The 15,383-nt window shown below is 46.8% G+C and overlaps 1 protein-coding gene across 1 annotated transcript in view; it reads left to right on the top strand.

The window, feature by feature from the left end:
- Window positions 1-15,383, top strand: part of nfxl1 (nuclear transcription factor, X-box binding-like 1) — a 235,755-nt gene that overhangs the window by 135,365 nt on the left and 85,007 nt on the right. Inside the window, 1 exon segment of the mRNA XM_072496719.1 lies at window positions 8,224-8,361. Within this exon segment, the coding sequence (XP_072352820.1) occupies window positions 8,224-8,361 (138 nt within the window).

Raw genomic sequence — 15,383 nt, 5'->3', positions numbered from 1 at the left:
TCCCAATTTACAACCATTCAGGTAGTAATCTGCCTTCCTGTTTTTGCTTCCAAAGAGAATAACCTCACACTTATCCAAATTATACTGCATCTGCCAATGATTTGCCCACTCACCCAACCTGTCCAGATCATGTTGTAGGATCCCTGCAACCTCATCACAATTCACCTTCCCACCTAACTTGGTATCATCTGCAAACTTTGAGATGTTACATTTTGTTCCCTTATGCAAATCATTAATATATATTGTGAATGGCTGGGGTCCCAGCACCGATCTCTGTGGTACCCCACTAGTTACTGCCTGACAATTTGAAAAGGACCCATTAATCCCTACTTTATTTACTCTCTGCCAACCAGTTTTCTATCCACCTCAATACATTTCCCCTAATCCCATGCGCTTTAATTTTACACAATCATCTCTTATGCGGGACTATGTCAAACGCCTTCTGAAAGTCCAAATATACCACATTGACAGGCTCCCCCTTGTCAACTGTAATGGTTACATCTTCAAAGAATTCCAACAGATTTGTCAAGCATGATTTCCCCTTCATAAATCCATCCTGACTCTGACTGATCCTGCCACTGCTTTCTAAATGTTCTGCTATAAAGTCCTTGATAATGGATTCAAGCATTTTCCCCACTACCGATGTTAGGCTTACTGGTCTATAATGCCCTGCTTTCTCTTTACCTCCCTTTTTGAATATTGGAGTGACATGAGCTACCCTCCAATCTGCAGGGACAGTTCCAGAGTCTATAGAATCCCGGAAGATGACCACCAATGCATCCACTATTTCCAGAGCCACCTCCTTAAGCACTCTGGGATGCAGATTCTCAGGCCCTGGGGATTTACCCGCCTTCAATCCCATCAGTTCTTCCAGCACCATTTCTCTACTAATGTTGATCTCCCTCATAATGTTGATCTCCCTCAGTTCTTCCCTCTCACTAAACCTTTCATTCTCCAACATTTCTGGTGTCTGATTTGTGTCCTCTTTTGTGAAGACAGAACCAAAGTATGTATTCAATTGCCCAGCCATTTCTTTGTCCCTTATTATGCGCCAAAGTCCCAGGTTCGATCCCGGCTCTGGGTCCGTGTGGAGTTTGTACAGTCCCCGTGTTTGCGTGGGTTTCGCCCGCACAACCCAAAGATGTGCATGGAAGGTGGATTGGCCACGCTAAATTGCCCCTTAATTGGAAAAAATGAATTGGGTACTCTAAATGTAAAAAAAAAGAAAGATCCATGGACCAAAAACGATAACAACAAATGGGAATAAGGGAATCAACAGGAAGAGCCCTTACAATATATTATGAAATAAACGCTTAAATATCTGCTCCATATTCTATTGTCCTATCCTTTAAGCTGAATTGCCAGTTCACTTTTGTTTACTCTGCTTTGATGCCCTCTTAATTGCCCTTATTGAAGATTAAAATAGTAGTCTTAGACCCATTCCTCTCTCCCTCAAACTGAATGTAAAATTCAGTCGTATGATTGCTACTGCCTAGCTTTCACTATGGGGTCTTTCATTAATTCTACCTCATTGCACAATGCCAAGTCTAGTATAGCCTGCTCACTGTTTGGCTCTAAAATGCGTTGATCTAAGAAATTATCCCGAGGACATTCTGTGAATTGGTCATCTACACCGCTTTTACCCATCTGATTATTCCAGTCCATGTGTTAAATTCCCCCATGATAATTGCCTGTTATGATGTGGCAGGTGGTAAGTGCCATGCAAATCAAATTCCTAAGGGAAATTTGGCCAGCTATTGCAACTATTTTGTTTGTATTTTACCATTTGAAGATATGTGTTAGTCAGGAGCCACAAATTCGAGGAACACTTTTGGAGATTTTAAATATTAAATTAAAACATTTATTAAGAGAAGAAAACTTAAACAGACAAGATTTCATTTACACAGTTGAAATTAATCTTGCAGAACATTGCCCACAAACTAAATTCCTACTGGGTTAGACTCACAAATAAATATCATTTTAGGTCCCTTACAGATTGTTTAAATGTAAACATCCAGTAAAAACACCCCCAAGGCAAAGTTGCAATTACTTCAGTGAGGTATACCACATAATATTTCACTCCTCACTTTCTCTCTGTTGTGAAACATCAAATTACTGCTTGCAGCCCCAAGGCTTTTCTGGTTTAACTGGATAGCCGATTTTACAACTTAAGATGCTGGAGTAAAAGGAAGATTCAAGAATTGAGTAAAATCAAGATCAAAAATGAAATTGAGGTAAGCTAAAGAAATGAAATTGGATAAAAGGGGAACTGATGAGTGCAGCTGTCTAAGGGTTGTTTTTGATATGTGAATTGATGTAGCAGTAGGAAAACAAATCTACCCAAGTGACTAGGGGGATACGTATGTTTAGAAATGGATGTTAGGGTGACTTCCGGTGGCGGCTATGGAGGAGTAAGTCGCACATTTGGTGGCTCCCGCTCAGGTCGGACTTTTGGACCTTTCCCCCGTTTTTCTACCGGACTTGAATTGTAAAACGGATGTTAGTGGCAATTGTTTACTGAATTCCCACTTCGGTGCATGGAGAGAAGGACCAGAAGTGTTCGTAAGGGCAGAAACAAAAAGATAGAGAAGGCTAGGGCTGTAGCTGCAACAGAAGACAGCATGGCGGAGGTTCGGACCTCTGGCTTGTCGACCCAGCAGTCTATGGAGCAGCTGATGCAAATCATTCAGGACGGCTTTGCTACGCAGAAACGGGACTGCTTGGACCCAATAAAAGAGTCGATTGAGCGGCTGGAGCATAGATTGGACGCCCAGGATTGGGCGATCCAGAAGGTGGAGAAGACACTGGCTGAGCAGGAGGAACATTAGACTGCGGTGGAGCTGGAAGTGGGGATGCTGAGGGACCAGCAGAAGAAGCTCCTGGAGAAGGTGGAGGACGTTGAAAATTGTTCTGCCGGCAGAACCTAAGAATTGTCGGGCTCCCGGAGGGGTCCGAAGGAACGGACGCTGGGGCATACATCACAGACATGTTTGTGAAGCTGCTGGGGGATGGGGCATTCTCCCGACCCTTGGAGGTGGATAGGGCTCACAGAGCACTCGCGAAGAAGCCGCGAATGGGAGACCCCCCGAGGGCAATGGTGGTGAGATTCCACAGGTTCTCGGATAAGGAGCGCATTCTACAGTGGGCCAAGCAGACACGGAGCTGTAAATGGGACAATAGCATCCTGCGGGTTTACCAGGATCTGAGTGTAGAGGTGGCCAGGAGGAGAGCAGGCTTCAACCAGATCAGGTGATCCTTTTTAAGAAAAAGGTGAAGTTTGGACTGATCTACCCAGCCCGTCTCTGGGTCACACATGAGGATCAGCACTTCTACTTCGTGTCGCCTGAGGATGCGTTGGACTTTGCGAAAAAGAAAGGGCTGGTGATGGATTGAGAACTTTTGAACTTGGCTGCAACGTTCATGTTTTGTTTTTTTTCTTTTTGTTTCTCTGTTTTTGTAAAACGTTTCTCGTTTTGCGTTTCATGGAAGATGTTTGTGATGCCGTTTGCATCGATTTGGAACCAGCGGTAGAGCTGAGTGAGTTAAGGTTTTCATTTGCACTGTTGGGGGATGGAGATGTGCTTGTTTTGATCTTGGTGTTTTTTCTGTTGGGCAATTGTATGGGGATTGTTTGATGCTGGAGTTTGTTTGTATGAGCGGGTGGGGAGGGAACAATAGGTGGGAGACTATCTGGCACCGGGGAAGGGGGCCACTGAGCTAACTGGGCGAGCTAGCTCTCGGAAGCGCAGTGGGGGGTGTGCATATGTTTGGTTCAGTAAAGATGTTGGGTTACAGGGTGGTGTCACTAGGGGGGGGGGGGGAGGGGAGGAATGTTCTGCTGACGAGGGAGGGACTTGGGCTGAGGGACAGAGAGGAGGTTGGGGGCGGGGGCTGCCTGGGGATGGACCTGTGGAGGCGCGGAGCACGGGCTGGTGGCGGGCCTAAAAAAGGGGATGGCTGATCGACGGGGGGGTGGGCAGGCAGGCAGGCAATGAGTCGTCCCCCCCCCCCCCCAACGAGGCTGATCACCTGGAATGTTCAAGGGTTAAATGGGCCGGTCATAAGGGCACGTGTGTTCGCGCATCTTAGGGGATTGAAGGCGGACGTGGTAATGTTGCAGGAGATGCACCTTAGAGTAACGGACCAGGTTAGACTGAGGAAAGGCTGGGTCAGCCAGGTCTTTCACTCGGGACTAGACTCAAAGACTAGAGGGGTCGCGATCCTGATCAATAAGCGGGTGGTGTTTGAGGCGGGTAGAATAGTCTCGGACGTGGGAGGTCCGTATATTATGGTCAGTGGGAAGCTAGAGGGGGTGCAGGTGGTATTAGTAAATGTGTATGCGCCAAATTGGGATGATGTGGAGTTTATTAAGAGGATGCTGGGGAAGATAACGGACCTGGACGCGCACAGGTTGGTCATGGGAGGGATCTTCATCACAGTTATGGACCCTGGCCTGGACCGGTCAAGCTCGAAAACGCGCAGGGTGCCAGCAATGGCAAAGGAACTAAGAGGGGGGCGCCGAGGGTGAAGGAGTTCTCCTTCTACTCACATGTGCATAAAGTTTACTCCCGGATTGATTTCTTTATTTTGAGCAGGGCCTTGCTGGCTGGGGTGGTGGACACGGGGTACTCGGCGATTACAATCTCAGACCATGCTCCGCACTGGGTTGACCTGCAGGTTAGTAAAGACAGTAACCAGCGCCCGCACTGGAGGTTGGATGTGGGACTTTTGGCGGATGAAGGAGTGTGCGAGCGGCTGAGGAAATGTATTCAGAGCTACCCGCAGGTCAGTGACACGGGGGAAATTTCAGCAGCGGTGGTGTAGGAAGCACTGAAGGCAATGGTCAGGGGGGAGCTGATCTCGATCCGGGCCCATAGGGAGAAGGTGGACAGGGCAGAGACGGATCGACTGGTAAAGGAGATACTACAGATTGATAAGAGGTATGCAGAGACCCCAGAGGCAGGGCTTTTAAGGGAACGGCGGAGGTTACAGGCGGAGTTTAGCTTGCTGACCACAGGACGAGGGAGGCAGCTAGGGAGATAGGGAAAGTAAAGGACGGAGATGGGAACCTGGTTGGTGATTCAGTCGGGGTGAATAAGGCATTTAGGGGTTTCTACAGCAGGCTGTACAGGTTGGAACCCCCTGCGGGGCCGGAGTGGATGAGGCACTTATTGGAGGGGCTGAATTTCCCAAAGGTGGACGGGGAGCGGGTAGAAGGGCTGGGGACCCTGATCGGGTTGGAAGAGATAGTGGAGGGCCTGAAGGCCATGCAGTCGGGTAAAGCCCTGGGGCTGGACGGGTACCCAATGGTGTTCTATAAAAAGTTCTCTGGGATATTGGCCGGTGTTGATGAGGATGTTCAATGAGGCAAGGGATTGTGTTCTGGACGTCATGGGGAGGACGAGACGGGGTTTGCTAAGGGCAGGCAGTTGGTGGCCAATGTAAGAAGGCTGTTAAATGTGATTGTGATGCCCCCGGAAGGTAGGTAGGTGGAGGTCGTGATCGCAATGGATGCAGAAAAGGCTTTTGATCGGGTAGAATGGGACTATCTGTGGGAGATACTGGGATGGTTCGAATTCGGGCGGGGCTTTGTCAACTGAGTCAGGTTACTGTATCAGGCTCCTGTGGCAAGTGTACGGACGAATGGGACAACATCGGACTATTTTAGACTGCATCGGGAGACGAGACCGGGGTGCACCCTCTCCCCACTGTTGTTTGCGCTGACTATAGCGCCGTTGGCAATTGCTCTGAGCCTCGAGGGGCTGGAGAGGACTGGTCCGGGGGGTGGAGCACAGGGTTTCACTCTATGCGAATGACCTGCTTCTGTACGTTTTGGACCCAATAGAGGGGATGGAAGAAATCATGATGGCTCATGGGGAATTTGGCCGGTTTTCGGGGTATACGCTTAATATGGGAAAGAGTGTGTTGCTTGTGGTCCAGGCGAGGGGACAGGAGAGGCGACTGGGAGAGCTGCCGTTTAGGTTAGGAGAGGGAAGCTTTAGGTACCTAGGCATCCAAGTGGCGCACGAATGCGATCGGCTGCATAAATTGAATCTGGCCCGGCTGGTGGACCAAATGAAGAACGATTTTCGGAGATGGGAGGCGCTTCCGTTGTCTCTGGCTGGGAGGGTGCAAACGGTGAAGATGACGGTCCTCCCAAGATTTCTATTTGTATTTCAGTGTCTCCCCATCGTTATTCCGGGGTCCTTTTTTAAGTGGGTCAACAGAGTGATCACGGGCTTCGTCTGGGCGCGTAAGGAAGGTAATGCTTGAGCGGAGTGGGGGAGAGGGTGGGCTGGCGCTGCCAAATTCTAGCAACTATTACTGGGCGGCTAATATAGCCATGATCAGAAAGTGGGTGGTGGGGGAGGGGTCGGCATGGGTACGCATGGAGACAGCTTCATGTAAGGGCACCAGTTGGTAACTGCGCCTCTGCCGTACCTGCCGGCACGGTACTCCACCAGTCCAGTGGTGGTGGCGACCCTGAGAGTTTGGGGCCAGTGGAGGCAGCATGTGGGAGCATTGGTCTGGGCCCCAATCTGTGATAATCACCGGTTTGCCCCGGGGAGTATGGACGGGGGTTCCTGTTATGGCGGAGAGCGGGGATTGAGAGGATGGGGGATATGTTCATAGAGGGGAGCTTTCCGAGTATGAGGGCGTTGGAGAAAAAGTTTGGGTTGGCGAGGGGAAACAAATTCAGGTATCTGCAGGTGCGGGACTTCCTAAGTAAACAGGTGTCAACCTTCCTGCTCCTACCGCTATGGGGGATTCAGGACAGGGTAGTTTCCAGAGGGTGGGTAGGAAAAGGGAGCGTCTCGGACATTTATAAGGAGCTTATGGGGTCGGAGGAGACGCAGACCGAGGAGCTGAAGCGCAAGTGGGAGGAGGAGCTGGGAAGTGAGATCGAGGATGGTCTATGGGCAGACACGTTGAGTAGAGCCAGCGCGTCCGCAACATGTGCCAGGCTCAGCCTGATACAATTTAAGGTTGTTCACGGTAGCTCACATGACAGTGGCCCGGATGAGCAGATTCTTTGGGGTGGAGGACAGGTGCGCAAAATGTGCGGGAGGACCGGCGAACCATGTCCACATGTTTTGGGGATTTTGGCAGGGGTTTGCGGACATCATGTCCACTGTGTTAAAAACAAGGGTGGCACTGAGTCCAGAGGTGGTGATTTTCGGGGTGTCAGAAGACCCGGGAATCCAGGAGGAGAAAGAGGCAAACGTTCTGGCCTTTGCTTCCCTGGTAGCCCGGAGACGGATACTATTGGCATGGAGGGACTCAAAGCCCCCGAAGTCGGAGACCTGGCTATCGGACATGGCTAGCTTTCTCTGTTTGGAGAAAATCAAGTTCGCTTTGAGAGGGTCACTGTTAAGGTTCATCCGGAGGTGGCAACCGTTCGTCGACTTCTTTGCGGGAAATCAATCGTCAGCAGACGGGGGTGGGGGGGCGGGGGAAGTAGTTTAGGTTAGAGTAGGGGGTCAATAAGGGTGGGACCTGTACGAGAGGTAAATGGCTTTTGCACTATGTTCATGGTTTCATGTATATTGTTTATTTTGTTGTTGTTACTATAACCGAAAATACCTCAATAAAATGTTTATTTAAAAAAAAGCAATAGATGTTAGTTCAATGTGGAGAGAAAATAATCCCGGCATCTGGGAGTTCCCACATCATAGAAACACACATAACAGGGCAGAAGGAGGCCATTCGGCCCACTGAGTCTGCACTGACCCTCTGAAAGCACACCCTACCTAGGCCTGCTCCCTCGCCCTGTAACCCCACCTAACCTTTGGACACCTAGGGGCAATTTAGCATGGCCAATCCACCATGGACAATCCACCTATCCTGCACATCTTTGGACTGCGGGAGGAAACCGGAGCACCCGGATGATATCCACGCAATGAGCCATCACCTCTCCTGCCATCGTTAATGTGTTTTAATTACTTAATTATACTCACTTAGTTTTCTTTTTTTATATGTTTATTAACTTTACCACCAGTTTGTATGGTATTTTATAACTTAGGACTGTAACTGATGGTAACTACTTAGAAACTCATCAAATAGCTAGCTCCTTTCCCAGTAGCAGAGTAGGAACCAATTCCTTGTAGGAAAAGCAAAAGGAAACAACAAAGGTGAAAATACATTTTCTTCATTGCGTGTTTGAGATCTGACATTATGTTTTGATGCAAAGATATTTGTGATGCATATATTTTTGTATTTCAGGTTAGTCATTTGCCTTGCCATGCAGTAGGGCCCTACTCCTGTAAGAGAACTTGTGGACGACTCCTGCCCTGCGGGAATCATACATGTGCAAAAGAATGTCATGCAGTTACCATTGTCGAGGGAGATGGTACACAAAAGGTATGAAAACCATACATGAGGATTCTTAGTTTTAAAGAGGACTTCCTTTCAGATTGTATTCCATTCTCTCCAGTTAAAATATTTGCAAAATTTTAATTTTAACTTTCATTCTTTAATTGATCTATGCTTTTCTGCATTACTCAATCTACCCCATTCTTATTAAATTTTAACTAAAATTGACCACTTCACTTATTTATTGTGCTTTCTGTTTGTAAGTATTGCTTGCAGATTGGATGCACACTGTTTTCCAGTTCCACAATCTGTACATATACTAGAGACTCAGGGTAATGCTCTGGGGACCCAGATTTGAAACCCACCCTGGCAGATGATGAAATTTGAATTCGATTTTTAAAAATCCAGAATTAAAAGTTCAGTGATGACCATGAAACCATTGCTGATTGTTGTAAAAATCCGTTTAGTGCACTAATGTCCATTAGGGAAGGAAGTCTGCCACCCTCACCTGGTCTAGCCTACATGTGACTCAAGATCCATAGCAATGGACGGCAAGGTAGCACAGTGGTTAGCACAGATGCTTCACAGCTCCAGGGTCCCAGGTTTGATTCCCGGCTTGGGTCACTGTCTGTGTGGAGTTTGCACTTTCACCCCGTGGCTGCGTGGGTTTCCTCCGGTGTCCTCCCCTCCCACAGTCCAAAGATGTGCAAGTTAGGTGGATTGGCCATGCTAAATTGCCTTTAGTGTCCAAAACGTTTAGGTTGGGTTACTGGGTTGCAGGGATAGGGTGGAGGTGTGGGCTTGGGTAGGGTGTTCTTTCCAAGGGTCGGTGTAGACTCGATGGGCTGAATGGCCTCCATCTGCACTGCAAATTCTATGATTCAATGTGGTTGACTCTTAAATGCCCTCTGAACAAGGGCAGTTAGGGATGGGCAATAAATGCTGGCCTAACCAGCGATGCCCGAATCCCATGACCGAATATTTTTAAAAATGCGAAGTAAATACAATATGTGACACTACTGCCTACATCCAGCCAACCTGAAAATGCCTAATCGCTAATCTCTATTTTATACCATGTCGTCATCTTAATGCCTCTTGAATTTCCGCACCATCTCATTTCTGCCATCTTCTATCTGTCATCTCTGCAGAGAGTAATCAAGTTTGTCAAGATTATCCTTTCTGAAATCCATGTTGGCGGCTCTGTTTCCACCGAGTAATTTAGTAATTTCATCTTTGTAAAAATTCCAGAATTTCCCTGACCATTACTGTTCTGTATTTATTAATATTAGCTCTATCTTACTTTTTAAAAACCTGACATTGTATTGACAATTCTCCAGTACTCCAGCATGCATCTACTGATAATGGAACGCTGAGATTTAGAGCAGAATCTCAGTAGCCTGGGAGGAGGAATTTAAGGCAGGACTCGGACCAAATTTGAAAATCGTGTGCAAGGTTGGTTTCATGACAGAGGTGATCTTGCCAGTGGTAGGGTCAATGAGGCAATAGCCAGCCACCTCTGAATCAGATGGGCTTTTTGCTGAGGCTGGGACACTGGCAACCCAGTGATTGGCCAGGGAGCTATCGATTCTTCCTCACAATCCCCCCACACTGAGCTACTAGAATGAGAAGGCCACAGTTGCAATCACACGCAATCCTGGTGCCACAATAAAGCATTTTAGCGTTTTCTGAGGGCTTCAGAAAATATCTCCATTTTTGTGGTGCTCACCTGGTTTTCTTCTGGCTTCAGCCTCCACCCCTCTCACAGAGGCTGCAAACCATCCACACCTTTGGTTCTCTGATTGGATCTCCTGCCTTGGGGATCGGCCTGCTGTCCTTAATAGGATAGTGAACTTCCCGTAAGATTGTGATGTCTCTGGGCAGTTAACTCCAACTGCTTTTGGTTCCGGCAGCAGAAAATTTCAGAGCCGGTAAAATTCTGCCCATAATTTCAAAGGCCTTCATGATTTCTATTCGCAGTTGTCTCAGGATCCATGGATAAATTCCATTGGATGCTAACATTTTCTCTTTGCTTCACTAACTTCTTTAATACTTTTTATTTATTCTATCAGTCTCCTCACATTTATGCAATTTATTATTTATCTCCTCGATATCTTTTTATTTCATAATTACTAAAGCAACCTACATGCTAACCATGCCTGTTAATATCCTTTTAACTTGCACTAAATCGTTTCCCTTGAGGGTGGAAGAAGGAGGAGGTCCCAACTAACAGTGAACAGTTCCCTATTTACTGATGTTTTTGTAGAATGCTGCCACATAGTTTACATGGAATATACCATTTGGTTCTTTTAAATATTTTTACGATTCTCTCCTCGTACTCCCTCCTTGTTTTCTCTAGCCCTCTCCTGTTTTCCCATTTTTATCAGACATTTTGGCTGCCATATGGTACATATTTCAATTTTAGTTTCTAACCTCTTCATTGTGTACATCTTCCTGAAACTTAAGTCTTAATTTAATGATACATATTTAATCTTCTGCTCTGCACCTTTTTAAAAAAAAAAAAAAAAAAATCACATCCATTATTTTTGTGTGAATTTTCTTTCCGCCTCCATTCAAGTTGTTTCTTAATTTACTGAGCGAATCTGCAGGGCATCTATAACAGTGCAGTAGTTCTTGTGCTGTGACATTACAAATGACTGTGTTTGTTGAGTTTACTGAATGCTGAAATTACATTTCTCCTTACAGGAGAGACTAGAATGAAGGGGCACAGTTTAAACATGAGGGGTGTCATTTAAGACAGCAGTGAGGGAAAAAAAAATTTCCAACGTCATTAGTCTATGGAATTCTCCGCAGGGAGCAGTAGAGGTAGGGTCATTGAATATTTTTAGGGTTGAATTAGATAGATACTTGATTGACGAGGCAGTTAAAGGGTTGACAGGGAGGTAATAATAAATAATAAGAAGAAGAATAGCTTATTCTCACAAGTAGGCTTCAATGAAGTTACTATGAAAAGCCCCTAGTCGCCACATTCCGGCACCTGTTTGGGGAGGCCGGTACCGTAATTGAACCTGCGCTGCTGGCCTTGTTCTGCAATACAAGACAGCTGTTTAGCCCACTGTGCTAAACCAGCCCCTAAACCAGGTAGAGGCCACAATAGGATCAGCCATAATCTTATCAAATGTCAGAGCAGGCTTGAGGGGCTGAATGGTCCTAATTCATATGTTGTTATGGTCAGATTTGAATTCATGACTTACGGTGGCGGCCATAGAGTGAGCGTTTGCACATTTGGTGGCTCCCGCTCATGGCGGACCTTTTTGGTCTTTTCCCTGCCCGAAGGGCGAAGCATTTGAGTGCAAGAGCTGCAGGAGTGCCTGGGGAAGGTGTGATTGGCTGGATCCACGAACTAGGAGTGGGCCAAGAAGGAAATAGCTGCTGGAACAGGAGAGTCATCGTGGTGCACCACAGGATAAGATGGCGGAGGGCAAGGGGGCTGCTCTGAGATCTGGAGAATCAGTCCAGAAGATAAAACCTTAAGATCGTGGGGATGCCTGAAGGCTTTGAAGGTGCAGAGGCCGGTGTGTACGTGGCTAAGATGCTGGAGAAGCTGATGGGGGAGGGGGCCTTTGACCGGCCCCTGGAGGTAGACCGAGCGCACAGGGCGCCGATGAGGCCACAGGCGGGCGGGCCGCCAAGGGCGATGGTGGTGCGGTTGCACCGCTTTCTGGACAAGGAGAAGATCCAGTGGCTTGGATGCGAGGTTTCGGGGGTGGCGGTAAGCAGGGATAGAGCGATTCGGGGATCTGTTCTCGGGGGGCAAATTTGCGAGGTTGGAAGACCTGGAGGAAGTGTATGAGCTGCCCGTGGGAAACGGTTTTACGTACCTGCAGGTCCGGGATTTCGTAAGGAGAGAAGTGTCGTCCTTTCCTGGGCTACCGTCCTGGGGTTGCAAGACAAGGTGCTGTCGAGGGACAGGATCGGGGAGGGGAAGGTGTTCGATGTCTACAAGGAGTTGATGGACTGGGAGGGGGCTCTGTTGAGGGACATAAAGCGCAGGTGGGAGCAGGAGGTGGGGGCCAAGACATGGGCAGAGGCCCTCTGGAGGGTGAATGCGTCCTCGTCGTGTTCCAGGTTAAGCCTCATCCAGTTTAAGGTAATATTTAGGGCGCATATGATGGTAGCAAGGAAGAGTAGGTTCTTTGAGGGGGTGGATGATAGGTGTAGCCGGTACACGGTTGGGCGGGGCCTGCGAATCACGTCCACATGTTCTGGACGTGTCCAAGGCTGCAGGGGTTCGCAGACGTAATGTCCGAGGTGCTGGGGTGGAGGTGGTCCCGAGTCCAGAGGTGGCGATATTCTGGGTGTCGGAGGACCCAGGAGCCCAGGGGGTGAGAGAGGCCGATATTCTGGCCTTTGCCTCCCTGGTAGCCCGGAGATGGATTTTGCTTGGGTGACGGGACTCTGAGCCGCCAAAAGCGGGGGTGTGTGTGAGTGACCTGGTGGAATTAATAAGGCTGGAAAAGGTCAAGTTTATCTTGAGAGGGCCGCTGGTTGGGTGCACTCGGAGGTGGAAGCCGTTCAGTGATTTCTTTAAGGAGGTTTGTGATTAGGGGAGAGGGGTTGTGGGTGTTGGTTGTTTACAATGTTGTTTAGCTGTTCTGCTTTGGATTGTTTATATGAAAATGCCTTGAATAAAATATTTTTTTTAAATTTGAATTCACTTTTAGGTTCAACTTAGTTAACTTGGTCTTAAACTTTCTAAAGCTACCATATTCCACTTGAACATGTTTTTAGACTAACTTTGAACTTTAAATCGTATCATGTTCTGATTCGAAGGTGCTCGCCCATATTTAATTCATCTGCTTGATCTATTCTGTTATTTGTAACTAAAACTAGCAATGCTTCTCCCCGTGTAGGCATATAAACATACTGAGAAAGAAGTCCTGTATATAATTTTAGAATTCTATATTCTTTTCTCCATTTGCACTATTCCTGTCCTAATAAATGTCTCAATGATAAAGTTCATATTCCACTCTTACTACTGGTCTGTTTACAGATTTCCCCTTCTATTTCCCTCCCCAATTAGGGAACATGTAGTACCAAGCAGCATCTTTTGCTCCTGCAGTATAAATTGCTATAATCGTTTGAAGTTTAGCTTTCTTACGTTTGTCCTGATGACTGCGAGACAAAAAGCTTCTGCAACATGTCTCTTTTCAGCAATATTCAAGTTCTACCAAGTACTACCAAGCGAATGTTACAATCATTATGTTTATCCGTGCATAACTTGAAAATAGCTTATCCTCTTGCAAAAATCATTAAGTGTTTTGTTATATCTTTGAGTTTGCCGCAAAGAGAAAAAGTATGGAGCTGCCAACACTTGGGATTCTTACAAACGTGATGAGGGGTTTTCTCAGGGATGTTGCTCTCACAATCTAAGATGGAGAACTGAAGCCCTCGCAAACTCTGCTGATGTCACTACATATGACATGATGCTTCACCAGCAGGGATGCATTTTCTGGTACTTAACACCCCTCCCCCTTTACTCCTTGAGTACACCAAGTGCTTAATATTTGTATAACAGACCCACTTATGCATAATCTCTATTAACACATATACAACTCAAGAAGATGGTCTCTTGGGTGGATGTCTATTCCTTTTAGGTTGTAATCGATGTTTTTGAGCCTGGCTACTCAAGACCTTGGATGTGTCCTCTTTTCCTTCAGTAGGTGGTACTTCCTGGGAAGTTACTCCAGTGTCCATCTCTGTAGGTATTGGGAAGTCCTCGGAAACAAAATCTGAACTTGCCTCCGGCCTCTATTCCAAAGTATCATTGTCTATATTGTCCAAGGGAAATACATCTTGAGATGCCTCCGCGATTTTCACTTTGTAAAGTTAGTAGCTGGTCAGCATGACATCGTCAAACTCTCTCAGCATCTGCCTGTGCGATGTACGATATTGGATTTGTCTTCGCTAAGATCACAGTAGGATTACCCATTTCTCGTTGTTGTGTACTTCTGGCTGGTACTCACTCCTTTATTTAATACTCACTGATTCGAGTTTTATTTTCTCCATCAATCTGTGCTTGTTGTTGTCGTTTGACAATCTCTGACATATCAGGTGGGAGTAACATATCAAACTGTTCGCAGTTTCCTCCTGAACAGCATCATTACTGGTGTGCTCTGTGTTACGTGTGTGGTATTCCAGTACGGCAATAAGAGTTGGTTTACTCTTCTTGCCCATGTACTGTGGTCCTTTGATGCCTTGATGGAATATTTCAACGATTGAGCGAAATGTGCAGCCAACCCATATTTTGCATGATAATACGGAACTGAATTTGTGCTGTATATCGTTGCCTCAAGTAGTCCTCTAACTCCTTCAAAGTGAACTGAGTACCATTGTCACTTACCACCTGTTCCAGTGTACCAAGTCTTGCAAATATTTTCGATGGTTGTTCGATTGTAATGGATTTCATGCTTTTTGGCCATTTAGACTGCATCCACAATCAATAAGAACATGTGACCTTCCACTGCAGCAGCATAATCTATTCTCTACCATGGCTGTCAGCCGGCTATTCTCATGGATGTAATTGTTGCAGTGGTGGAATGTTTTTTCGTTTTCCACAGGACTGACCTGACGTTGCCTCACTTTCACTTCAATTTAGACATCTAATCCTCGCCACCGCCAGACTGTTAAGATTTTCCAACATTTTCTGGTTTTGTTTCAGGAACTATTGGTATTGCCGCTCTAAACCCGTTACCGGGAAATGCATACCAACTGAGCTAGCAAGAAAGAAGTATCACAGATACGGGCTGGAGTGAAGATCCACAAAATGGATACTGTTATAACCCCCTTGAGGGCCAAGGATTGTGCTCCATTCAGTTCCCCCCTTACACAGCTGAGTATGAACTCCCTCGGTAATTGGGGATGGGGTTTCCCCTTAACAAGGGAAATCCACATAGTATAAAAACCCTGACCTAGATGCAGGTCAGGGAGGCTGGCCCTTCTGGGAGAGGAGCTATATCATTAATTCCTACCCGACCGTGAGTTCCTGTCGTCTCTCCCGTTCGGGTTCTGTACTGGCAACGAGGGGAAATTGGAGCTGCTGCAACCACCAT

This window comes from Scyliorhinus torazame, chromosome 3 (assembly GCF_047496885.1).
Source record: "Scyliorhinus torazame isolate Kashiwa2021f chromosome 3, sScyTor2.1, whole genome shotgun sequence".
In the NCBI taxonomy this organism is placed as follows: domain Eukaryota; kingdom Metazoa; phylum Chordata; class Chondrichthyes; order Carcharhiniformes; family Scyliorhinidae; genus Scyliorhinus; species Scyliorhinus torazame.
This window is presented reverse-complemented; position numbering and strand designations above follow the sequence as displayed.